We start from the raw sequence: 27,691 nt of genomic DNA, 5'->3' as shown, positions 1-27,691 counted from the left end.
AGATCAAAAGTCCAATCAGAGATGAGCCAGAGAGACAGAGAGCCATGCTATTGTGGGTTTTAATAGACCTCTGTGGACCCATGATCATATGGGTCCACAGAGGTGATTGCTCAGAGCAGGCTTTGTGTGTTTAGCTGATCTGTTCAGTTGGGCATGTTGTCAATAGTGCTTACTGTAGTTTGTATGCTATGCTCGTCTAGCACCCCCGTGCAAACTTGGATGAAGGACAAGAAATTATCTTTGACTGCACAAAATAGACAGTATTGCAACTGTGTCTTACAATGAATGCATCCTAAGGATAACATGTACTTAATCTTCATTGCTTTTTTGTGTTCTTAATATAGCTAACGCTGACCTACAGATATTTACAGCGATTGAATAATCTGAGAACAGATGAGATTGTAGAAAGAGCTGTGTGTGTGTGTGTGTGTGTGTGTGTGTGTGTGTGTGTGTGTGTGTGTGTGTGTGTGTGTGTGTGTGTGTGTGTGTGTGTGTGTGTGTGTGTGTGTGTGTGTGTGTGTGTGTGTGTGTGTGTGTGTGTGTGTGTGCCAAACTGATCTACTCGAGAACGATGAAAATTGGGAATAGCCCTTGTACCCATGGTCAGCGACACACGCGTACATGGTGTCCTTTTTATGCCCATATATGGAGATATCTGTGCCGTGGCCACGTCACTATGACTCAGACATAACCAGAAACGAACCCGATATATCAATGTGTCCTCATAGCATCAATGTGTCCTCATAGCATCAATGTGTCCTCATAGCATCACTTACTTACTTACTTATGCCTATAGCCCAACTTTGGGCATAGGCCACGAACAAGAGCTCTCCAGACACCCCGGTCCTGGGCCATTTTCTCCAGCTGTCCCCATGTGTGGCCAGATCTCTTCACATCTGCATCCAGGTCACGGCGCCAGGTGTTTTGTGGTCTGCCCCTCTTCCTTCTCCCTTGTGGGTTCCAGAACAGGGCGTATCTTGTGATGCTAGATGCAGGCTTGCGAAGAGTGTGGCCGATCCATCGCCAGCGCCTTTGGATGATTTTTTTCCTCCCCCGGGTGTTGACTTGTTCGCTGCCACAGTTCCAGCATCAGGCGCAAACAAATCAGTCAGATAAGGAGGCGTGCCATGGCCATATATAGGCATATACTGAATTACTGATGACATCAGGATTTAAAAGGGACATGGACTAACATACACATAGAGATCTCTATATATGGGCATAAAAGGGACATGGACTACAGATATCTCTGACATCAGGGATCTCTATCTCTAAGCAACAGCATGTAGTTCGGAACTACAGATTTCACTCATTTCTATAATACATTCATTTTTATTTATTTTTTAATCCATGTATGTATGAATCAAAACAAACAAACTGTCCGAAGTTAAAGGCTGTGATTGCTGGCGATGTAAGGCTGCAGAAGTTGAAGAAAACGTTTGAAAACAAGTATGGAGAATCTCCTTTGTTCTATGCTTCTGCCCCAGGAAGAGTCAATCTGATAGGCGAACATATAGATTACTGTGGATACTCTGTTCTTCCCATGGCCATTGAGCAGAGTATTCTTGCAGCTGTCTCGGTCAACCAATCGGGGAGCATCCAGCTAGCCAACACAAACCCACAGTACAAGGACTTTACATTGCCGTGTGCTGGTGACATCCATATAGACAGAGAGAATCCACACTGGTTTTATTATTTTCTTTGTGGTGTAAAAGGTATTCAGGAACACTGTGGGCTGAGCGATGTGGCCGGCATGCGCTGTGTGCTTGACGGAACCATTCCACCCAGTTCCGGCCTGGCTAGCTCCAGTGCCATGGTTTGTTGTGCAGGACTTGCTACAATGGAGGCAAATCACGAGCTCCTCTCCAAGGTTGAGCTGGCCGAGATTTGTGCCAAATGTGAACGCTATATTGGCACGGAGGGAGGGGGCATGGACCAATCCATCTCCTTCCTGGCAGAGAGAGGAACCGCCAAACTGATCGCGTTCGACCCCCTGCGGTCCACCAACGTCAAACTCCCAGACGATGCCGTGTTTGTGATTTCTAACTCCTGCGTTGAGATGAACAAGGCTGCGTCTTCTCACTTCAACGTCCGCGTGGTGGAGTGTCGCATAGCCGCCAAGATGCTGGGGAAGGCCCGAGGCCTGGACTGTAGCAGGCTGTGGAAGCTGGCCCAGGTCCAGACGGAGCTCAACACGTCCCTGGAGAGAGATGCTGAGCCTGGTGGACGAGGTGTTGCATCCTGAAGCCTACAGCCGGGAGGAGGTCTGTGAGGCCCTGGGCGTCACCTCACAGGAGCTCTGCTCACGGCTGCTCAGTGCAAACACCCAACACGTCACTCACTTCAAGCTGTACCAGCGAGCCAAGCACGTGTACGGTGAGGCGGCGCGGGTGCTGCGCTTTAAGAGCGTGTGCGAGTCTGGATGCAGCGACGCCGTCGCGGTGCTGGGAGAGCTGATGAACCAGAGCCACGCCAGCTGCAGGGACCTGTACGAGTGCAGCTGTCCACAACTGGACCAGCTGGTGGATGTATGTCTCCAGTCGGGGTCTCTGGGCTCCCGGCTGACTGGAGCAGGTTGGGGGGGCTGTGCAGTCTCCATCGTGACCAGGGAGAAGGCGAAGTCGTTCTTGCAGGCGGTGAGAGAAGCCTTCTACCTTGCAGACCCCCGGAGGAGCGCCGAGGAGAAACACAGTCTGTTTGTTTCTCAGCCAGGAGGAGGCGCATTGATCTCTGTGGAGTGACGTTTGTTTACATGCTCAATGGGTTTTGGATGCATTCTCAAAATTGTAAAGTCTAGCAGCGGGAGGGGTTGTAGGGTTGGATCAGGCTTTGAGGATATGGGGGTATGGAGGATATGGAGCGGGCAATAAAAAGGGGATACCAAGCATGCTGAGGCAAGGGCTTAAGTGCACATGCCAGGAGGCCAGTAAGGAGAGAGCTACGGTCAAGTCAAGTTTTGATATGTCTAAGGTTTGGATAAGGAGCTGGACTGACTCCTGTGTGTGGTCTGATTGTTCAAATGTTACACTCATTGACTATTTTGCAACGTCTTTTCAGAGGAAGCTCTATTTTGAAGACCAAAACCTCACGTGATGTAAACCGGAAGTGAGTACGATCTTATTTGAATTAGTTTGAGCCGTGAATAAAGCTTGTTTTAATGGCAAAGAATAGATGGATTCTAGCGCCCCTCAAAAAAACGTTAAAAGTGGACAGAGGCGGAGTTTTTCCACTGCCGGTTATTTCCTGTTTACTCGATCGCCTAGCAACCCAGAGCTATCCCATATGGTGGTGAAGAGCACGATCTAACTTAATTCAATAAAACATGTTTAACTCGTCCTTGGCAGTAGATGAGTTGGAGGGAGGAGAAAGTGGAAAAGGGGGTTAGAGGCACAGGGTCGAATGTTACCGTGGTAGAAAGAGGAGAGGGTCGGAGAGGCTCATTACGCCTCTCAGCCATTATAAAATACAAGGTAAACTGTGACCTATAGTTAATTATTGCTTTTATATACCCATTGTCAGTGCACCCATTGTGTCTGTCTGTCTGTCTGTCTGTCTGTCTGTCTGTCTGTCTGTCTGTCTGTCTGTCTGTCTGTGTCCCTTTTGTGCCCATATGGACAAATCCTTAGGCAGTGGTAAACGAATTTGAAGTCGGTCGGGTCGAATGGTTCTAGTTGTACGTGAATTGCTGACGGACGTACAGTACACACACAGAGAGTTCTGTTCATTTATTGTAAGATAATGCTTCAGAGTTGAGGCGAGGGGGCGCAGAGAACTGGGGTTACTGGGGATATTCTCAATCTAAAATCTCAGTCATAGTTCAACACCAAACGTAAATTACTAAAGCTTTCCAGAGAATGGACAAAAGCAGCTCCAGTAAATATATCCGAACGCAAAGCAAGGTAAAAACTACAAACGGAGTTCAATTGTTCATACTGTTGCATACCTCTGTGAACTGGCTGAATCCTGTTGATGGGAACTTCAAGAGAAGTTGGAAAATGTGAAGTAGTCAGATGTACTCACTCTGCTTGAGCAGTCTAGTCCCATTTGTCAGACTAGACATTAATCTGATTCTGGAGGACAAATCCCTTCAGTTTGACTTGATGGTCAGAGACATGTTGTTGAAAGCTTCCCCTCCACATCCTCTCTTGCTCTCTTTGTATCCAGCACTTTCTGTCACCCACTTGATTATTTTTGCATTGATGAGTGTGTGTGTGTGTGTGTGTGTGTGTGTGTGTGTGTGTGTGTGTGTGTGTGTGTGTGTGTGTGTGTGTGTGTGTGTGTGTGTGTGTGTGTGTGTGTGTGTGTGTGTGTGTGTGTGTGTGTGTGTGTGTGTGTGTGTGTGTGTGTGGATATGGGGGGGATCGACCCCCTCAGTTTCATGAGGAGGGGGGATTATCCCAAAGAAAAAGCCATGTACCGTGGCTGCATGTGTTTTGCTGTGTTGGCAGTGTTTTGCCGTGAAATCCGCTAAAAAAACACGGAAAATCTGCGTCATTATGCGCAAAAGTGGGGGGGATATCCCCCCTCCTAATGACATTTTCTGCGCGCGCTTTTGCAGATAGCCCCGCGCTTTGGATATACAGTAATTTCCATAGTCCTAGCATGGACATTGACACGTATGTGTGTGTGCGTGTGAGAGAGAGAGATGATATTCTAACACTGCATTCTCTTCTCTGTCATTTCATTGCTGTTCGCAGGATCTATGAGCGTGTGATTGACCCCCCCCAGATGGAGATTACCCCGGGCAGTGGGGTCTGGTTGGGCCAGCATGGCCACAAGCATGGGCTCTTCAAGGTAAGACACAACACTCCACGTTCTCTCTGCCGCTTTCTCTGCTCAAACACACTCGAACCCACTTGACCAACGTCAAAGGTTGCATTGCATAATGTCATCGTCCAGACCTACAGACTGGAGAGAGTGGCCAGAGAACCCCAGACTAACTAGCTATATATAGCTCCCTTTTTCTTCCCTTCACTTGCAAAGCCATTACGAGCTTGTCTATTTTTAATCATTGCTCATTTCCTCAATCTGCCATCTTTGCCCCACAGTAGCAATGAAACATACATGAAATAATTAGGAAAGAAATGCCTCTACATATTTCACATGCTTCTGTTTCTTTTTTTTCCTCCATTTTTCTAGTCGATTCTCAATGTACTGTATAATCCACACAGCATGGCACCCTGCTGCACACTTCCTTGACCTACATCGCTACACACTAACATTTGCAGGCTTGTGTCATTTAAGTTTAGGCTAGTCTAGCATCCTATATGCATTTTATAAATGGGTAGGTGGCTATGCCGGTATATATATGGGCATATTGGTGGTTCTGGACAACCGGATCTCTATATGCAGGCCTATTATGGAGATCTGGTTGTCCAGTTGTAAATCACTCATTCAATCTGTGAATCACTCACTCACACCGTGGACAACCGCCCATCCAAAAGACTTCCCACATCACTCCCTTGTCCTTGGCGATACCCATGTCAAGTTCGAAGTCGAATGGTTCGAGTTTCACAACATATGCGGTGGACACATGGACACACACAAATTATGTCGTGCATTTGTAGATAGATTCCTGGACAGCTGCTGTTGCGACTGACTTCACATTGGGCAATGCACTCCCTGGCGGGGTTCTCTGCCATGCACTCGCCAAGATCAAAGTCACACAGACACATGCACAGAGATTCTGTGCATTTATGGATGGATTAAAAAAACATGTCTGAGACAGATGCTGTCGGCTCATGTGAAGGAAGGGAAGGAGCGAATAAGGATAGACTCCTTCACACTCCTTCACAGGCCCAGCTGGTACGAGCGCCACTGCCAAGCGACAGACGTGCTTGTCGTATAATGCTGAATATAACACCTGTTGCGTAATGTATCAGAGGCGTAATGTATCAGAGGCGCTTTCCTAAAATACTGCAGTGGTTTTCAAAGTAGAGACCGTGTCCCCAACAAAATGTATTGATATAGCATCAAAATCAATTCACCTTATATATACATCAGATATTTGAAATTAGACAATCTACAAGCTCAGCAACGTGTCGCAATGCGGCGTGTTGGCTTGTAGAACTGTTTTTTATTATTTGAAATACTTTTGAAACGATCCCTGTGGCACATTTTATTTGAAATATTTTTTTAAATTTCCCTGGCACAAAATATTTTCAGATGGAGGCTCATTGCCAAATACATATTTTAATTGGTGGATCCTTGAGAACCACCTGTTTGAGGCCATTCCATTTGTTGAATATTGAATTCCTGATTAATTACAGATTAAAATGCCCAGAGAGTTTGAGACTTACTACCTTGATAAAATGTTTGTGCAAACACAATCAATGAGCTTTATCCCCAAAACATCTGACATGCGCTTGTCCCTCTGATGTACTTGTTCTTGATCCTATCCATCCTTGTTACTCCCAGAGAGAACCTCAACATTTTAGTCTCTGCTGCGTGATTCAATAGAGAGTATGCGCATGCTTAAAGTGAATGGCACATCGAGTGGCAAAGGAACATGCAAAGTGAGTTTAACATTGTTTAACGTTGTTTAATGCAATCAGATAGGACTTTTCTGTTTGGATGTATGGGCTGTCAAGGCCAGAAAGTAGTTTTTTGCCACTCAGTGGGCGTTCCTGCATAACTTCCTGGTTCCTACTCTCTATACCACATCCATCTCTAGACATGGCAACGCCCTGCCTGCCTCTGATTGGCCTACCGACACTGCCCGTCTTACCAGACTTTCCTCCGAGGTGGATAGTCTGGTGACACTGACGCGAGGTTACTCCATATGGTGGGAAATACATATTACTCCGTGTTGGCATTGCCTTGGGGGGGGGGGGGGGGGGGGAGGAATCATTTATTATTCTGTCCATATCGGGTTGCAACTCGAACAGTCGGCTGTAGCGACCTTCGCAACACTCGACAAGGCAACTTGGTGGTGTTTCCCGTGGCTCAAGTTTGCTAGAGATGGCGCCCCTCCTTTGTGGTCTAAAACTATACTTTATGCGAACCCGGGCAGCAGGATCCATAGTCTAGTGATTAGACCATAATGCTAGCGAGTTGGCTGGGCTAATTGGTGTCACGCCTGTATTACAATGTGAGAAGAATGCTCCGCCCCCGCGGGCACCTAATACTTCTTACTAGTAGTAGGGAGGCGGCCAATCAGAGGCAGGCGGGGCGTTACCAAGTCTAGAAACAGACGTAGTCTAGAATTAGGCGTCTCTGCTACCTCCAGCTTTGCTTCCTGTCTTTTCTGTCTCTAAAGCATACAACATAGCTGTCTGTCTCTAAACCATACAACATAGCTGTCTGTCTCTAAAACATACAACATAGCTGTCTGTCTCTAAACCATACAACATAGCTGTCTGTCTCTAAAGCATACAACATAGCTGTCTGTCTCTAAACCATACAACATAGCTGTCTGTCTCTAAACCATACAACATAGCTGTCTGTCTCTAAAACATACAACATAGCTGTCTGTCTCTAAACCATACAACATAGCTGTCTGTCTCTAAAGCATACAACATAGCTGTCTGTCTCTAAACCATACAACATAGCTGTCTGTCTCTAAACCATACAACATAGCTGTCTGTCTCTAAAGCATACAACATAGCTGTCTGTCTCTAAACCATACAACATAGCTGTCTGTCTCTAAAACATACAACATAGCTGTCTGTCTCTAAACCATACAACATAGCTGTCTGTCTCTAAAGCATACAACATAGCTGTCTGTCTCTAAACCATACAACATAGCTGTCTGTCTCTAAACCATACAACATAGCTGTCTGTCTCTAAACCATACCACATAGCTGTCTGTCTCTAAACCATACAACATAGCTAAGTCTCACCACCGTCTTGTACACCTTCCCTTTCATTCTTGCTGATACTTTCCTATCACACATCACACCTGACACTTTTCTCCACCTCCACCTCTAAGGACCATATGCAGACCACGGCCATCTTACCATATAAGTTAGTGGCAAGGTGCTAACAAGGTGCAACTTCCCATTGACATTTGACAGCCCATTTATCCAAACAGAAAAGTCATATCTGATTGTATTACACAACGTCAAACTCACCAACATTGCAACTGTACGAAAAGCTTGAATTATCCTCTTTCTATCCTCAGATAGTTTGTTTCATAAAAATCCACTGCCCACATGAGCTACTTTCTGTCCTCGCAGGTTATTCTTTTTCTAAGTGTTGCAGTTCGGAAGTGCTCGTTAGATATCACTCAGCTGCCCTGCGCACCACCTGTTTTGAATTGCACATAACGCAGGAGGCAGCAGGACATTGCATAATCATTACTGAAAACGAGTGCTTCCAAACTCTGATGGCAAGATGGCAGCGGTCTGCAAATGGTCATAAGTCCCTGAAGCACTGTAGAGAGGAGAAGCACAGAGTCAGTGGCAGGTTCACAGAATATAATGCACAGTAACGGCGTGACGTTTTAACTGGCTAGGTCTAAACACAGAGAACCTAAGTCTGGCTGTCTAACTTTACCAACCGTTAACCGTAGACTGGTGAGGAAGTGGTGCCGAGCAGCAGGCATGCATGGCTCATGTAGCCGCTGGAGTTGATTGCAGACGCCGCTCAGGTGGGGAGATTGGCATCGGGAGACAGGTGTGTTGACAGGTGCTGTGGAGTGCTTTGGAACCCTCTGACGGGCACGGAGCACTCGCAGCACATAGACGTGGAGTCGATGGGGAGCGAGACGTAAACATTACCTTTGCCATGTGTTTGCTTGCTTGCCCAATGCCCACTTACTGTGGGTGATGAGCAAGGCCCCAGTGAGGCTCTCCAGCGTTAAAGCACTCGGCCCTAGTGGTTGGAGCGTGAACTGCAGGCGGACCCGTGGATTCATGACGAGGAAACCCCCGTGCAGCTGGGCTTTAACATTGAGCACGTTCTGCATTTGCCAACCAAGATTTGGTTGGCAAATGCGGAAGTAGACGGTTCTTCCGGATGCTTCAAAACGCCACTGAGCAACTTCCACTGAAATGAATAGCGGGGGGTGGGGCTAACGCTCAGTCTCTATCCTTTTATTACTTTATGTTTGGAACCCTCTGACGCCGCTGACCTCTGACCTCTGACCTCACTGACGGGCACTCACAGCACATAGACGTGGAGTCGATGGGGAGCGAGACGTAACATTACCGTTGCCATGTGTTGCTTGCTTGCCCAATGCCCACTTACTGTGGGTGATAAGCAGGGGAAAACCCGCAGTCTCTCCTCCTCAAATATCTAAAGAGAGAGCAGAGATACGAGAAGTGGGGGATACCGAGAGGTAGAATGAAAAGAGAGCAGGAGAAACACAGCCGAGAGCTATGGAACTACGGTTAGCGGAGGAGATACACCGAGAGCTATGGAACTACGGTTAGCGGAGGAGATACAGGAGGAGGTGGAACAGCACAGTGGCTGTAGCAGTAATCTACACACTTCCAGGACTCGGGGACTGAGAGATAATGATAAGGATGAGCTAACTAGGCCTTTTAAATAAAACATATTGAGCTCTCGCTGAGAGGGTGAACAACGCTCCACCCTGCCACCGCACTCCACCTCACCCGCTGGGATTCTCTGTCTGAAAGAGCCACTATAATAAATTATCTTTATCTTGAATCCCTGAATCCAATGATGCCGAACCTTTGGGGAGAATCTCCGAGCTCTGTGTGTGTGTGTGTGTGTGTGTGTGTGTGTGTGTGTGTGTGTGTGTGTGTGTGTGTGTGTGTGTGTGTGTGTGTGTGTGTGTGTGTGTGTGTGTGTGTGTGTGTGTGTGTGTGTGTGTGTGTGTGTGTGTGTGTGTGTGTTGCGCCATGTAGGCAGTAATGATGGCTTTGAAGTCCAGAGCACGGCAGACAGTGTTGAAAGGCTTGAGCGAGTTGCGTAACAGTAACACCACATAAAGAAGTGAGAGGCAAACAGCAGTTGTGATGTAAGCAGAATGATCCATGTCCACATCTTCGTCTCTCTGTCTGTTGAGTAATGCATGTGCACAGCAATATTACATTATTAATGAGTCAATACACGGAAAAATACATGCCTGACTTCAAACAAGCTTTTAACCGGTTTAAGGTTATTCCATTTCCAATTAAACATATTCATACTTTATTTAAGGGGCATTGAAAAGCTGGAGTTTCAATCTGACATGCATCTCGCTAACCCAGAAACAATGAGTGATACCATTTCTACAAGGATATGCTGTACCCTGTACTGTACCACATCAATAACAAAACATAAAACCTGTACCCTGTACCACATCAATAACAACACATAACAAATGGTATTACAAGCATTCCACTGCCTGCAATGTTGCTACATAGTAAAATTCTCAGTTCCATTTGGTTTCTTTTTCTACGCTATCTGAGTTACGGATGTATATTAAATGAATACTTTCTTAATGCTTAGTGTGTGCTTGGGAGTTGGGATGCAGCAACAGACTGGAGGGGACTTTCACATCACGTCAATAATCAGATTATTAGTATGTACCGTTGAATGTGCAGTAAAGTAGCTAGAATATGAATGAGATATTTCTTTAGGCAACGGGATGGCAACCTTCACTATGAATATTTTCCTATTCTGAATGATTATTATTATATTTCTACTTCTTGTAGCTTTCTCTGCCCACCTCACCTCACTATGAACTGTTATGTCTGCCTCTCTATCGCTTTGCACCTCAGACTGTGCCTCGTCTTACACTCTCTCTCTCTCTCTTTCTATTTCTCTCTCTCTCTCTCTCTCTCTCTCTCTCTCTCTCTCTATTTCTCTCTCTCTCTCTCTCATATTCTCCATCTCTCCCTCCATCCCTCTGCAGGTAGTTAATTAGGGAAGTGAGACTGTGAGGGCGAGAGAGCAGGTGGAGGTTAGGATTGTTTTTAGCCTGTGTTGTATCAAAGAAAGGTCATGTTTTACATCACCAGATGGCGATGGGAAATATCAGGATGAGCCTTTACCCCAAAACAATAAACCTGTGTCAATCTAAGCAGTTGTTGCCCGAGGGATCGCGCCACACACAACGATGTCCTGTTGCACTACAGGATGAATGAATGAAGTGGCTCTTGTGCGCATGTGGAGTGGTACGTGGATGTCCATTGGCTCAGAGCATGTGGAGTGGTACGTGCATGTCCATTGGCTCGGAGCATGTGGAGTGGTACGTGGATGTCCATTGGCTCGGAGCATGTGGATTGGTACGTGGATGTCCATTGGCTCGGAGCATGTGGATTGGTACGTGGATGTCCATTGGCTCGGAGCATGTGGAGTGGTACGTGGATGTCCATTGGCTCGGAGCATGTGGAGTTGTATGTGGATGTCCATTGGCTCGGAGCATGTGGAGTGGTACGTGGATGTCCATTGGCTCGGAGCATGTGGAGTGGTACGTGGATGTCCATTGGCTCGGAGCATGTGGAGTGGTATGTGGATGTCCATTGGCTCGGAGCATGTGGAGTGGTACGTGGATGTCCATTGGCTCGGAGCATGTGGAGTGGTATGTGGATGTCCATTGGCTCGGAGCATGTGGATTGGTACGTGGATGTCCATTGGCTCGGAGCATGTGGAGTGGTATGTGGATGTCCATTGGCTCGGAGCATGTGGATTGGTACGTGGATGTCCATTGGCTCGGAGCATGTGGATTGGTACGTGGATGTCCATTTGCTCGGAGCATGTGGATTGGTATGTGGATGTCCATTGGCTCGGAGCATGTGGAGTGGTACGTGGACACCTAACAATAGTGGAATGGAAAGAGCCCTAGACTATCCTATACTATTATTTAAGTATTTAAGTATTACCCATGTAGAAGATTAAGGATTTGAACATCACTCTTTTGCAATGTAGTAATACTTGGTTCCATAAGGTCCTGGGTCTAATGTAGTAATACTTGGTTCCATAAGGTCCTGGGTCTAATGTAGTAATACTTGGTTCCATAAGGTCCTGGGTCTAATGTAGTAATACTTGGTTCCATAAGGTCCTGGGTCTAATGTAGTAATACTTGGTTCCATAAGGTCCTGGGTCTAATGTAGTAATACTTGGTTCCATAAGGTCCTGGGTCTAATGTAGTAATACTTGGTTCCATAAGGTCCTGGGTCTAATGTAGTAATACTTGGTTCCATAAGGTCCTGGGTCTAAATGTAGTAATACTTGGTTCCATAAGGTCCTGGGTCTAAATGTAGTAATACTTGGTTCCATAAGGTCCTGGGTCTAAATGTAGTAATACTTGGTTCCATAAGGTCCTGGGTCTAAATGTAGTAATACTTGGTTCCATAAGGTCCTGGGTCTAATGTAGTAATACTTGGTTCCATAAGGTCCTGGGTCTAATGTAGTAATACTTGGTTCCATAAGGTCCTGGGTCTAAATGTAGTAATACTTGGTTCCATAAGGTCCTGGGTCTAAATGTAGTAATACTTGGTTCCATAAGGTCCTGGGTCTAAATGTAGTAATACTTGGTTCCATAAGGTCCTGGGTCTAAATGTAGTAATACTTGGTTCCATAAGGTCCTGGGTCTAATGTAGTAATACTTGGTTCCATAAGGTCCTGGGTCTAAATGTAGTAATACTTGGTTCCATAAGGTCCTGGGTCTAATGTAGTAATACTTGGTTCCATAAGGTCCTGGGTCTAATGTAGTAATACTTGGTTCCATAAGGTCCTGGGTCTAAATGTAGTAATACTTGGTTCCATAAGGTCCTGGGTCTAAATGTAGTAATACTTGGTTCCATAAGGTCCTGGGTCTAATGTAGTAATACTTGGTTCCATAAGGTCCTGGGTCTAAATGTAGTAATACTTGGTTCCATAAGGTCCTGGGTCTAAATGTAGTAATACTTGGTTCCATAAGGTCCTGGGTCTAAATGTAGTAATACTTGGTTCCATAAGGTCCTGGGTCTAAATGTAGTAATACTTGGTTCCATAAGGTCCTGGGTCTAAATGTAGTAATACTTGGTTCCATAAGGTCCTGGGTCTAAATGTAGTAATACTTGGTTCCATAAGGTCCTGGGTCTAATGTAGTAATACTTGGTTCCATAAGGTCCTGGGTCTAAATGTAGTAATACTTGGTTCCATAAGGTCCTGGGTCTAATGTAGTAATACTTGGTTCCATAAGGTCCTGGGTCTAAATGTAGTAATACTTGGTTCCATAAGGTCCTGGGTCTAATGTAGTAATACTTGGTTCCATAAGGTCCTGGGTCTAATGTAGTAATACTTGGTTCCATAAGGTCCTGGGTCTAATGTAGTAATACTTGGTTCCATAAGGTCCTGGGTCTAATGTAGTAATACTTGGTTCCATAAGGTCCTGGGTCTAATGTAGTAATACTTGGTTCCATAAGGTCCTGGGTCTAATGTAGTAATACTTGGTTCCATAAGGTCCTGGGTCTAATGTAGTAATACTTGGTTCCATAAGGTCCTGGTCTAATGTAGTAATACTTGGTTCCATAAGGTCCTGGGTCTAATGTAGTAATACTTGGTTCCATAAGGTCCTGGGTCTAATGTAGTAATACTTGGTTCCATAAGGTCCTGGGTCTAATGTAGTAATACTTGGTTCCATAAGGTCCTGGGTCTAATGTAGTAATACTTGGTTCCATAAGGTCCTGGGTCTAATGTAGTAATACTTGGTTCCATAAGGTCCTGGGTCTAATGTAGTAATACTTGGTTCCATAAGGTCCTGGGTCTAAATGTAGTAATACTTGGTTCCATAAGGTCCTGGGTCTAATGTAGTAATACTTGGTTCCATAAGGTCCTGGGTCTAATGTAGTAATACTTGGTTCCATAAGGTCCTGGGTCTAATGTAGTAATACTTGGTTCCATAAGGTCCTGGGTCTAATGTAGTAATACTTGGTTCCATAAGGTCCTGGGTCCTGGGTCCTGGGTTCCATAAGGTCCTGGGTCTAATGTAGTAATACTTCGTTCCATAAGGTCCTGGGTCTAATGTAGTAATACTTGGTTCCATAAGGTCCTGGGTCTAATGTAGTAATACTTGGTTCCATAAGGTCCTGGGTCTAATGTAGTAATACTTGGTTCCATAAGGTCCTGGGTCTAATGTAGTAATACTTGGTTCCATAAGGTCCTGGGTCTAATGTAGTAATACTTGGTTCCATAAGGTCCTGGGTCTAATGTAGTAATACTTGGTTCCATAAGGTCCTGGGTCTAAATGTAGTAATACTTGGTTACATAAGGTCCTGGGTCTAATGTAGTAATACTTGGTTCCATAGGGTCCTGGGTCTAATGTAGTAATACTTGGTTCCATAAGGTCCTGGGTCTAATGTAGTAATACTTGGTTCCATAAGGTCCTGGGTCTAATGTAGTAATACTTGGTTCCATAAGGTCCTGGGTCCTGGGTTCCATAAGGTCCTGGGTCTAATGTAGTAATACTTGGTTCCATAAGGTCCTGGGTCTAATGTAGTAATACTTGGTTCCATAAGGTCCTGGGTCTAATGTAGTAATACTTGGTTCCATAAGGTCCTGGGTCTAATGTAGTAATACTTGGTTCCATAAGGTCCTGGGTCTAAAGGTAGTAATACTTGGTTCCATAAGGTCCTGGGTCTAATGTAGTAATACTTGGTTCCATAAGGTCCTGGGTCTAAATGTAGTAATACTTGGTTCCATAAGGTCCTGGGTCTAAATGTAGTAATACTTGGTTCCATAAGGTCCTGGGTCTAAATGTAGTAATACTTGGTTCCATAAGGTCCTGGGTCTAAATGTAGTAATACTTGGTTCCATAAGGTCCTGGGTCTAAATGTAGTAATACTTGGTTCCATAAGGTCCTGGGTCTAATGTAGTAATACTTGGTTCCATAAGGTCCTGGGTCTAATGTAGTAATACTTGGTTCCATAAGGTCCTGGGTCTAATGTAGTAATACTTGGTTCCATAAGGTCCTGGGTCTAATGTAGTAATACTTGGTTCCATAAGGTCCTGGGTCTAATGTAGTAATACTTGGTTCCATAAGGTCCTGGGTCTAATGTAGTAATACTTGGTTCCATAAGGTCCTGGGTCTAAAGGTAGTAATACTTGGTTCCATAAGGTCCTGGGTCTAATGTAGTAATACTTGGTTCCATAAGGTCCTGGGTCTAAATGTAGTAATACTTGGTTCCATAAGGTCCTGGGTCTAAATGTAGTAATACTTGGTTCCATAAGGTCCTGGGTCTAAATGTAGTAATACTTGGTTCCATAAGGTCCTGGGTCTAAATGTAGTAATACTTGGTTCCATAAGGTCCTGGGTCTAAATGTAGTAATACTTGGTTCCATAAGGTCCTGGGTCTAATGTAGTAATACTTGGTTCCATAAGGTCCTGGGTCTAATGTAGTAATACTTGGTTCCATAAGGTCCTGGGTCTAATGTAGTAATACTTGGTTCCATAAGGTCCTGGGTCTAATGTAGTAATACTTGGTTCCATAAGGTCCTGGGTCTAATGTAGTAATACTTGGTTCCATAAGGTCCTGGGTCTAATGTAGTAATACTTGGTTCCATAAGGTCCTGGGTCTAATGTAGTAATACTTGGTTCCATAAGGTCCTGGGTCTAATGTAGTAATACTTGGTTCCATAAGGTCCTGGGTCTAATGTAGTAATACTTGGTTCCATAAGGTCCTGGGTCTAATGTAGTAATACTTGGTTCCATAAGGTCCTGGGTCTAATGTAGTAATACTTGGTTCCATAAGGTCCTGGGTCTAATGTAGTAATACTTGGTTCCATAAGGTCCTGGGTCTAAATGTAGTAATACTTGGTTCCATAAGGTCCTGGGTCTAATGTAGTAATACTTGGTTCCATAAGGTCCTGGGTCTAATGTAGTAATACTTGGTTCCATAAGGTCCTGGGTCTAAATGTAGTAATACTTGGTTCCATAAGGTCCTGGGTCTAATGTAGTAATACTTGGTTCCATAAGGTCCTGGGTCTAATGTAGTAATACTTGGTTCCATAAGGTCCTGGGTCTAATGTAGTAATACTTGGTTCCATAAGGTCCTGGGTCTAATGTAGTAATACTTGGTTCCATAAGGTCCTGGGTCTAAAGGTAGTAATACTAGGTTCCATAAGGTCCTGGGTCTAATGTAGTAATACTTGGTTCCATAAGGTCCTGGGTCTAAATGTAGTAATACTTGGTTCCATAAGGTCCTGGGTCTAAATGTAGTAATACTTGGTTCCATAAGGTCCTGGGTCTAAATGTAGTAATACTTGGTTCCATAAGGTCCTGGGTCTAAATGTAGTAATACTTGGTTCCATAAGGTCCTGGGTCTAAATGTAGTAATACTTGGTTCCATAAGGTCCTGGGTCTAATGTAGTAATACTTGGTTCCATAAGGTCCTGGGTCTAATGTAGTAATACTTGGTTCCATAAGGTCCTGGGTCTAATGTAGTAATACTTGGTTCCATAAGGTCCTGGGTCTAATGTAGTAATACTTGGTTCCATAAGGTCCTGGGTCTAATGTAGTAATACTTGGTTCCATAAGGTCCTGGGTCTAATGTAGTAATACTTGGTTCCATAAGGTCCTGGGTCTAATGTAGTAATACTTGGTTCCATAAGGTCCTGGGTCTAATGTAGTAATACTTGGTTCCATAAGGTCCTGGGTCTAATGTAGTAATACTTGGTTCCATAAGGTCCTGGGTCTAATGTAGTAATACTTGGTTCCATAAGGTCCTGGGTCTAATGTAGTAATACTTGGTTCCATAAGGTCCTGGGTCTAAATGTAGTAATACTTGGTTCCATAAGGTCCTGGGTCTAAATGTAGTAATACTTGGTTCCATAAGGTCCTGGGTCTAAATGTAGTAATACTTGGTTCCATAAGGTCCTGGGTCTAATGTAGTAATACTTGGTTCCATAAGGTCCTGGGTCTAATGTAGTAATACTTGGTTCCATAAGGTCCTGGGTCTAAATGTAGTAATACTTGGTTCCATAAGGTCCTGGGTCTAAATGTAGTAATACTTGGTTCCATAAGGTCCTGGGTCTAAATGTAGTAATACTTGGTTCCATAAGGTCCTGGGTCTAAATGTAGTAATACTTGGTTCCATAAGGTCCTGGGTCTAATGTAGTAATACTTGGTTCCATAAGGTCCTGGGTCTAATGTAGTAATACTTGGTTCCATAAGGTCCTGGGTCTAAATGTAGTAATACTTGGTTCCATAAGGTCCTGGGTCTAAATGTAGTAATACTTGGTTCCATAAGGTCCTGGGTCTAATGTAGTAATACTTGGTTCCATAAGGTCCTGGGTCTAATGTAGTAATACTTGGTTCCATAAGGTCCTGGGTCTAAATGTAGTAATACTTGGTTCCATAAGGTCCTGGGTCTAAATGTAGTAATACTTGGTTCCATAAGGTCCTGGGTCTAAATGTAGTAATACTTGGTTCCATAAGGTCCTGGGTCTAAATGTAGTAATACTTGGTTCCATAAGGTCCTGGGTCTAATGTAGTAATACTTGGTTCCATAAGGTCCTGGGTCTAATGTAGTAATACTTGGTTCCATAAGGTCCTGGGTCTAATGTAGTAATACTTGGTTCCATAAGGTCCTGGGTCTAAATGTAGTAATACTTGGTTACATAAGGTCCTGGGTCTAATGTAGTAATACTTGGTTCCATAAGGTCCTGGGTCTAATGTAGTAATACTTGGTTCCATAAGGTCCTGGGTCTAATGTAGTAATACTTGGTTCCATAAGGTCCTGGGTCTAATGTAGTAATACTTGGTTCCATAAGGTCCTGGGTCTAAATGTAGTAATACTTGGTTCCATAAGGTCCTGGGTCTAAATGTAGTAATACTTGGTTCCATAAGGTCCTGGGTCTAAATGTAGTAATACTTGGTTCCATAAGGTCCTGGGTCTAATGTAGTAATACTTGGTTCCATAAGGTCCTGGGTCTAATGTAGTAATACTTGGTTCCATAAGGTCCTGGGTCTAATGTAGTAATACTTGGTTCCATAAGGTCCTGGGTCTAATGTAGTAATACTTGGTTCCATAAGGTCCTGGGTCTAATGTAGTAATACTTGGTTCCATAAGGTCCTGGGTCTAATGTAGTAATACTTGGTTCCATAAGGTCCTGGGTCTAATGTAGTAATACTTGGTTCCATAAGGTCCTGGGTCTAATGTAGTAATACTTGGTTCCATAAGGTCCTGGGTCTAAATGTAGTAATACTTGGTTCCATAAGGTCCTGGGTCTAAATGTAGTAATACTTGGTTCCATAAGGTCCTGGGTCTAAATGTAGTAATACTTGGTTCCATAAGGTCCTGGGTCTAATGTAGTAATACTTGGTTCCATAAGGTCCTGGGTCTAATGTAGTAATACTTGGTTCCATAAGGTCCTGGGTCTAATGTAGTAATACTTGGTTCCATAAGGTCCTGGGTCTAAATGTAGTAATACTTGGTTCCATAAGGTCCTGGGTCTAAATGTAGTAATACTTGGTTCCATAAGGTCCTGGGTCTAATGTAGTAATACTTGGTTCCATAAGGTCCTGGGTCTAATGTAGTAATACTTGGTTCCATAAGGTCCTGGGTCTAAATGTAGTAATACTTGGTTCCATAAGGTCCTGGGTCTAAATGTAGTAATACTTGGTTCCATAAGGTCCTGGGTCTAAATGTAGTAATACTTGGTTCCATAAGGTCCTGGGTCTAATGTAGTAATACTTGGTTCCATAAGGTCCTGGGTCTAAATGTAGTAATACTTGGTTACATAAGGTCCTGGGTCTAATGTAGTAATACTTGGTTCCATAAGGTCCTGGGTCTAAATGTAGTAATACTTGGTTACATAAGGTCCTGGGTCTAATGTAGTAATACTTGGTTCCATAAGGTCCTGGGTCTAATGTAGTAATACTTGGTTCCATAAGGTCCTGGGTCTAAATGTAGTAATACTTGGTTCCATAAGGTCCTGGGTCTAAATGTAGTAATACTTGGTTCCATAAGGTCCTGGGTCTAAATGTAGTAATACTTGGTTCCATAAGGTCCTGGGTCTAAATGTAGTAATACTTGGTTCCATAAGGTCCTGGGTCTAAATGTAGTAATACTTGGTTCCATAAGGTCCTGGGTCTAATGTAGTAATACTTGGTTCCATAAGGTCCTGGGTCTAATGTAGTAATACTTGGTTCCATAAGGTCCTGGGTCTAATGTAGTAATACTTGGTTCCATAAGGTCCTGGGTCTAATGTAGTAATACTTGGTTCCATAAGGTCCTGGGTCTAATGTAGTAATACTTGGTTCCATAAGGTCCTGGGTCTAATGTAGTAATACTTGGTTCCATAAGGTCCTGGGTCTAATGTAGTAATACTTGGTTCCATAAGGTCCTGGGTCTAATGTAGTAATACTTGGTTCCATAAGGTCCTGGGTCTAATGTAGTAATACTTGGTTCCATAAGGTCCTGGGTCTAATGTAGTAATACTTGGTTCCATAAGGTCCTGGGTCTAATGTAGTAATACTTGGTTCCATAAGGTCCTGGGTCTAATGTAGTAATACTTGGTTCCATAAGGTCCTGGGTCTAATGTAGTAATACTTGGTTCCATAAGGTCCTGGGTCTAATGTAGTAATACTTGGTTCCATAAGGTCCTGGGTCTAATGTAGTAATACTTGGTTCCATAAGGTCCTGGGTCTAATGTAGTAATACTTGGTTCCATAAGGTCCTGGGTCTAATCTGTAATACGTCCTATAAAACAATCTCTTGTTCAGTGATACTCTCTAACAGTCTTTATAAGAAAGCTTTCTTAAAGATTGTCGTGCGTGGGAGTCCGATGCAAACTCCAACAGAATATCCCCCTGATTGTGTCAGGACAGCATAATAATAGGCTACAGTAGTGTAATTATTGCCTTTCAAAGAATAGTTGAGTACTGGACTTTATTAAAAAATATTATAGGTCTCATGACATGCTGTTTTTCAAACCTTTAAAGTCTTTATCATGGTCCTTCAAACGTGTATTAACAGAATACTCCACTCCAGTGAGCCATGCCAGGTTATTTGTTTTCTCTTTGTGTTATGAAGCTTTTCCAGCTGAAATGAAAAAAGCCTTATTTGCCTGCAGGAGACACCTTGTGGGCATCAGATATTGAGTACATGACACACCATGGCACGCACGCACGCACGCACGCACACACAGACGAAGCAGAGATGTAAAGTAACTAAGTACATTTAATACTAGTACTGTACTTTTACCATACTGGACAGTTTTCAGGTACTTGTCTTGTACTTTTTGAGTTTTTCCATTTCCAATACTTTATACTATTGCTCCACTGCATCTCACAGGGCAGGCAAATATTGTACTTTTTTTTTACTCCAAAACATCAGTAATACTTTGCAGATTTCGATTATTATTATTACAAAACATGCATTAATCAATTAAGCCCTGGTTTTATACTCCACGTTCACAACACGTCACATTGCGACATGAGCTAGTAGATGATGGGCTATTCACCATGAGCTAGTAGATGATGGGCTGTTCACCAAACATGAGCTAGTAGATGATGGGCTATTCACCACACATGAGCTAGTAGATGATGGGCTATTCACCAAACATGAGCTAGTAGATGATGGGCTATTCACCATGAGCTAGTAGATGATGGGCTATTCACCCAACATGAGCTAGTAGATGATGGGCTATTCACCAAACATGAGCTAGTAGATGATGGGCTATTCACCAAACATGAGCTAGTAGATGATGGCTATTCACCAAACATGAGCTAGTAGATGATGGGCTATTCACCAAACATGAGCTAGTAGATGATGGGCTATTCACCAAACATGAGCTAGTAGATGATGGGCTATTCACCAAACATGAGCTAGTAGATGATGGGCTATTCACCCAACATGAGCTAGTAGATGATGGGCTATTCACCCAACATGAGCTAGTAGATGATGGGCTATTCACCAAACATGAGCTAGTAGATGATGGGCTATTCACCAAACATGAGCTAGTAGATGATGGGCTATTCACCAAACATGAGCTAGTAGATGATGGGCTATTCACCAAACATGAGCTAGTAGATGATGGGCTATTCACCAAACATGAGCTAGTAGATGATGGGCTATTCACCAAACATGAGCTAGTAGATGATGGGCTATTCACCAAACATGAGCTAGTAGATGATGGGCTATTCACCAAACATGAGCTAGTAGATGATGGGCTATTCACCAAACATGAGCTAGTAGATGATGGGCTATTCACCAAACATGAGCTAGTATATGATGGGCTATTCACCAAACATGAGCTAGTAGATGATGGGCTATTCACCAAACATGAGCTAGTAGATGATGGGCTATTCACCAAACATGAGCTAGTAGATGATGGGCTATTCACCAAACATGAGCTAGTAGATGATGGGCTATTCACCAAACATGAGCTAGTAGATGATGGGCTATTCACCAAACATGAGCTAGTAGATGATGGGCTATTCACCAAACATGAGCTAGTAGATGATGGGCTATTCACCAAACATGAGCTAGTAGATGATGGGCTATTCACCAAACATGAGCTAGTAGATGATGGGCTATTCACCAAACATGAGCTAGTAGATGATGGGCTATTCACCAAACATGAGCTAGTAGATGATGGGCTATTCACCAAACATGAGCTAGTAGATGATGGGCTATTCACCAAACATGAGCTAGTAGATGATGGGCTATTCACCAAACATGAGCTAGTAGATGATGGGCTATTCACCAAACATGAGCTAGTAGATGATGGGCTATTCACCAAACATGAGCTAGTAGATGATGGGCTATTCACCCAACATGAGCTAGTAGATGATGGGCTATTCACCAAACATGAGCTAGTAGATGATGGGCTATTCACCATGAGCTAGTAGATGATGGGCTATTCACCATGAGCTAGTAGATGATGGGCTATTCACCACACATGAGCTAGTAGATGATGGGCTATTCACCCAACATGAGCTAGTAGATGATGGGCTATTCACCCAACATGAGCTAGTAGATGATGGGCTATTCACCAAACATGAGCTAGTAGATGATGGGCTATTCACCAAACATGAGCTAGTAGATGATGGGCTATTCACCCAACATGAGCTAGTAGATGATGGGCTATTCACCATGAGCTAGTAGATGATGGGCTATTCACCAAACATGAGCTAGTAGATGATGGGCTATTCACCCAACATGAGCTAGTAGATGATGGGCTATTCACCCAACATGAGCTAGTAGATGATGGGCTATTCACCCAACATGAGCTAGTAGATGATGGGCTATTCACCAAACATGAGCTAGTAGATGATGGGCTATTCACCATGAGCTAGTAGATGATGGGCTATTTACCACACATGAGCTAGTAGATGATGGGCTATTCACCATGAGCTAGTAGATGATGGGCTATTCACCATGAGCTAGTAGATGATGGGCTATTCACCACACATGAGCTAGTAGATGATGGGCTATTCACCACACATGAGCTAGTAGATGATGGGCTATTCACCAAACATGAGCTAGTAGATGATGGGCTATTCACCAAACATGAGCTAGTAGATGATGGGCTATTCACCATGAGCTAGTAGATGATGGGCTATTCACCACACATGAGCTAGTAGATGATGGGCTATTCACCATGAGCTAGTAGATGATGGGCTATTCACCACACATGAGCTAGTAGATGATGGGCTATTCACCACACATGAGCTAGTAGATGATGGGCTATTCACCAAACATGAGCTAGTAGATGATGGGCTATTCACCAAACATGAGCTAGTAGATGATGGGCTATTCACCATGAGCTAGTAGATGATGGGCTATTCACCATGAGCTAGTAGATGATGGGCTATTCACCACACATGAGCTAGTAGATGATGGGCTATTCACCACACATGAGCTAGTAGATGATGGGCTATTCACCCAACATGAGCTAGTAGAGGATGGGCTATTCACCATGAGCTAGTAGATGATGGGCTATTCACCATGAGCTAGTAGATGATGGGCTATTCACCCAACATGAGCTAGTAGATGATGGGCTACTCACCAAACATGAGCTAGTAGATGATGGGCTATTCACCAAACATGAGCTAGTAGATGATGGGCTATTCACCAAACATGAGCTAGTAGAGGATGGGCTATTCACCAAACATGAGCTAGTAGATGATGGGCTATTCACCATGAGCTAGTAGATGATGGGCTATTCACCAAACATGAGCTAGTAGATGATGGGCTATTCACCATGAGCTAGTAGATGATGGGCTATTTACCAAACATGAGCTAGTAGATGATGGACTATTCACCAAACATGAGCTAGTAGATGATGGGCTATTCACCAAACATGAGCTAGTAGATGATGGGCTATTCACCAAACATGAGCTAGTCGATGATGTGCTATTCACCAAACATGAGCTAGTAGATGATGGGCTATTCACCATGAGCTAGTAGATGATGGGCTATTTACCAAACATGAGCTAGTAGATGATGGGCTATTCACCATGAGCTAGTAGATGATGGGCTATTCACCAAACATGAGCTAGTAGATGATGTGCTATTCACCAAACATGAGCTAGTAGATGATGGGCTATTCACCAAACATGAGCTAGTAGATGATGAGCTATTCACCAAACATGAGCTAGTAGATGATGGGCTATTCACCAAACATGAGCTAGTAGATGATGGGCTACTCACCAAACATGAGCTAGTAGATGATGGGCTATTCACCATGAGCTAGTAGATGATGGGCTATTCACCAAACATGAGCTAGTAGAGGATGGGCTATTCACCATGAGCTAGTAGATGATGGGCTATTCACCATGAGCTAGTAGATGATGGGCTATTCACCAAACATGAGCTAGTAGATGATGGGCTATTCACCAAACATGAGCTAGTAGATGATGGGCTATTCACCAAACATGAGCTAGTAGATGATAAGCTATTCACCAAACATGAGCTAGTAGATGATGGGCTATTCACCAAACATGAGCTAGTAGATGATGGGCTATTCACCAAACATGAGCTAGTAGATGATGGGCTATTCACCATGAGCTAGTAGATGATGGGCTATTCACCATGAGCTAGTAGATGATGGGCTATTCACCAAACATGAGCTAGTAGATGATGGGCTATTCACCATGAGCTAGTAGATGATGGGCTATTCACCAAACATGAGCTAGTAGATGATGGGCTATTCACCAAACATGAGCTAGTAGATGATGGGCTATTCACCAAACATGAGCTAGTAGATGATGGGCTATTCACCAAACATGAGCTAGTAGATGATGGGCTATTCACCAAACATGAGCTAGTAGATGATGGGCTATTCACCATGAGCTAGTAGATGATGGGCTATTCACCATGAGCTAGTAGATGATGGGCTACTCACCAAACATGAGCTAGTAGATGATGGGCTATTCACCATGAGCTAGTAGATGATGGGCTATTCACCAAACATGAGCTAGTAGAGGATGGGCTATTCACCATGAGCTAGTAGATGATGGGCTATTCACCATGAGCTAGTAGATGATGGGCTATTCACCAAACATGAGCTAGTAGATGATGGGCTATTCACCAAACACGAGCTAGTAGATGATGGGCTATTCACCAAACATGAGCTAGTAGATGATGGGCTATTCACCAAACATGAGCTAGTAGATGATGGGCTATTCACCAAACATGAGCTAGTAGATGATGGGCTATTCACCAAACATGAGCTAGTAGATGATGGGCTATTCACCATGAGCTAGTAGATGATGGGCTATTCACCATGAGCTAGTAGATGATGGGCTATTCACCATGAGCTAGTAGATGATGTGCTATTTACCAAACATGAGCTAGTAGATGATGGGCTATTCACCAAACATGAGCTAGTAGATGATGGGCTATTTACCAAACATGAGCTATTAGATGATGGGCTATTCACCAAACATGAGCTAGTAGATGATGGGCTACTCACCAAACATGAGCTAGTAGATGATGGGCTATTCACCAAACATGAGCTAGTAGATGATGGGCTATTCACCAAACATGAGCTAGTAGATGATGGGCTACTCACCAAACATGAGCTAGTAGAGGATGGGCTACTCACCAAACATGAGCTAGTAGATGATGGGCTATTCACCAAACATGAGCTAGTAGATGATGGGCTATTCACCAAACATGAGCTAGTAGAGGATGGGCTATTCACCATGAGCTAGTAGATGATGTGCTATTCACCATGAGCTAGTAGATGATGTGCTATTCACCCAACATGAGCTAGTAGATGATGGGCTACTCACCAAACATGAGCTAGTAGATGATGGGCTATTCACCAAACATGAGCTAGTAGATGATGGGCTATTCACCAAACATGAGCTAGTAGATGATGGGCTATTCACCAAACATGAGCTAGTAGATGATGGGCTATTCACCAAACATGAGCTAGTAGAGGATGGGCTATTCACCAAACATGAGCTAGTAGATGATGGGCTATTCACCAAACATGAGCTAGTAGATGATGTGCTATTCACCATGAGCTAGTAGATGATGTGCTATTCACCATGAGCTAGTAGATGATGTGCTATTCACCCAACATGAGCTAGTAGATGATGGGCTATTCACCATGAGCTAGTAGATGATGGGCTATTCACCAAACATGAGCTAGTAGATGATGGACTATTCACCAAACATGAGCTAGTAGATGATGGACTATTCACCAAACATGAGCTAGTAGATGATGGGCTATTCACCATGAGCTAGTAGATGATGTGCTATTCACCCAACATGAGCTAGTAGATGATGGGCTATTCACCATGAGCTAGTAGAGGATGGGCTATTCACCAAACATGAGCTAGTAGATGATGGGCTATTCACCATGAGCTAGTAGATGATGTGCTATTCACCATGAGCTAGTAGATGATGGGCTATTCACCAAGCATGAGCTAGTAGATGATGGGCTATTCACCAAACATGAGCTAGTAGAGGATGGGCTATTCACCAAACATGAGCTAGTAGAGGATGGGCTATTCACCAAACATGAGCTAGTAGATGATGGGCTACTCACCAAACATGAGCTAGTAGATGATGAGCTATTCACCAAACATGAGCTAGTAGATGATGGGCTATTCACCAAACATGAGCTAGTAGATGATGGGCTATTCACCAAACATGAGCTAGTAGATGATGGGCTATTCACCAAACATGAGCTAGTAGATGATGGGCTATTCACCAAACATGAGCTAGTAGATGATGGGCTATTCACCCAACATGAGCTAGTAGATGATGGGCTATTCACCAAACATGAGCTAGTAGATGATGGGCTATTCACCATGAGCTAGTAGATGATGGGCTATTCACCAAACATGAGCTAGTAGATGATGGGCTATTCACCAAACATGAGCTAGTAGATGATGGGCTACTCACCAAACATGAGCTAGTAGATGATGGGCTATTCACCAAACATGAGCTAGTAGATGATGGGCTATTCACCAAACATGAGCTAGTAGATGATGGGCTATTCACCAAACATGAGCTAGTAGATGATGGGCTATTCACCAAACATGAGCTAGTAGAGGATGGGCTATTCACCAAACATGAGCTAGTAGATGATGGGCTATTCACCAAACATGAGCTAGTAGATGATGGGCTATTCACCTAACATGAGCTAGTAGATGATGGGCTATTCACCAAACATGAGCTAGTAGATGATGTGCTATTCACCATGAGCTAGTAGATGATGGGCTATTCACCTAACATGAGCTAGTAGATGATGGGCTATTCACCAAACATGAGCTAGTAGATGATGGGCTATTCACCAAACATGAGCTAGTAGATGATGGGCTATTCACCATGAGCTAGTAGATGATGGGCTATTCACCAAACATGAGCTAGTAGATGATGAGCTATTCACCAAACATGAGCTAGTAGATGATGGGCTATTCACCATGAGCTAGTAGATGATGGGCTATTTACCACACATGAGCTAGTAGATGATGGGCTATTCACCCAACATGAGCTAGTAGATGATGGGCTATTCACCAGACATGAGCTAGTAGATGATGGGCTATTCACCAGACATGAGCTAGTAGATGATGGGCTATTCACCAAACATGAGCTAGTAGATGATGGGCTATTCACCAAACATGAGCTAGTAGATGATGGGCTATTCACCTAACATGAGCTAGTAGATGATGGGCTATTCACCAAACATGAGCTAGTAGATGATGTGCTATTCACCATGAGCTAGTAGATGATGTGCTATTCACCATGAGCTAGTAGATGATGGGCTATTCACCATGAGCTAGTAGATGATGGGCTATTCACCAAACATGAGCTAGTAGATGATGGGCTATTCACCATGAGCTAGTAGATGATGGGCTATTCACCAAACATGAGCTAGTAGATGATGGGCTATTCACCAAACATGAGCTAGTAGATGATGAGCTATTCACCAAACATGAGCTAGTAGATGATGGCCTATTCACCAAACATGAGCTAGTAGATGATGGGCTATTCACCAAACATGAGCTAGTAGATGATGAGCTATTCACCAAACATGAGCTAGTAGATGATGGCCTATTCACCAAACATGAGCTAGTAGATGATGGGCTATTCACCAAACATGAGCTAGTAGATGATGTGCTATTCACCAAATATGAGCTAGTAGAGGATGGGCTATTCACCAAACATGAGCTAGTAGATGATGGGCTATTCACCAAACATGAGCTAGTAGAGGATGGGCTATTCACCAAACATGAGCTAGTAGATGATGGGCTATTCACCAAACATGAGCTAGTAGAGGATGGGCTATTCACCATGAGCTAGTAGATGATGGGCTATTCACCAAACATGAGCTAGTAGAGGATGGGCTA

General features: G+C 43.7%; 2 protein-coding genes across 7 annotated transcripts in view; both read left to right on the top strand.

Annotated features, from left to right (window-relative positions):
• LOC306920665 (protein kinase C-binding protein NELL1-like) overlaps positions 1-27,691 on the top strand; it is a 424,011-nt gene that overhangs the window by 95,959 nt on the left and 300,361 nt on the right. For 4 of the 6 annotated variants that reach the window (XM_079497478.1, XM_079497476.1, XM_079497480.1 and 1 more), the window contains exons 5-6: positions 3,058-3,105; positions 4,698-4,794. In XM_079497478.1, the coding sequence (XP_079353604.1) occupies positions 3,058-3,105; positions 4,698-4,794 (145 nt within the window). The remainder of the gene's footprint in view (positions 1-3,057; positions 3,106-4,697; positions 4,795-27,691) is intronic. The other 2 variants (XM_079497477.1, XM_079497481.1) reach the window with 1 other exon arrangement.
• Positions 1,355-2,741, top strand: LOC306920593 (N-acetylgalactosamine kinase-like; the record flags this gene model as incomplete). The annotated part of the gene is given in 2 exon segments (XM_079497405.1): positions 1,355-2,206; positions 2,208-2,741. Coding segments are annotated over 2 exon segments (1,386 nt in total).

The sequence above is a fragment of the Electrona antarctica genome (genome assembly GCF_951216825.1).
Source record: "Electrona antarctica genome assembly, chromosome: 3".
Taxonomy (NCBI): domain Eukaryota; kingdom Metazoa; phylum Chordata; class Actinopteri; order Myctophiformes; family Myctophidae; genus Electrona; species Electrona antarctica.
The sequence above is the reverse complement of the archived record's forward strand: the minus strand, read 5'-3'. Positions and strand labels throughout refer to the sequence as shown.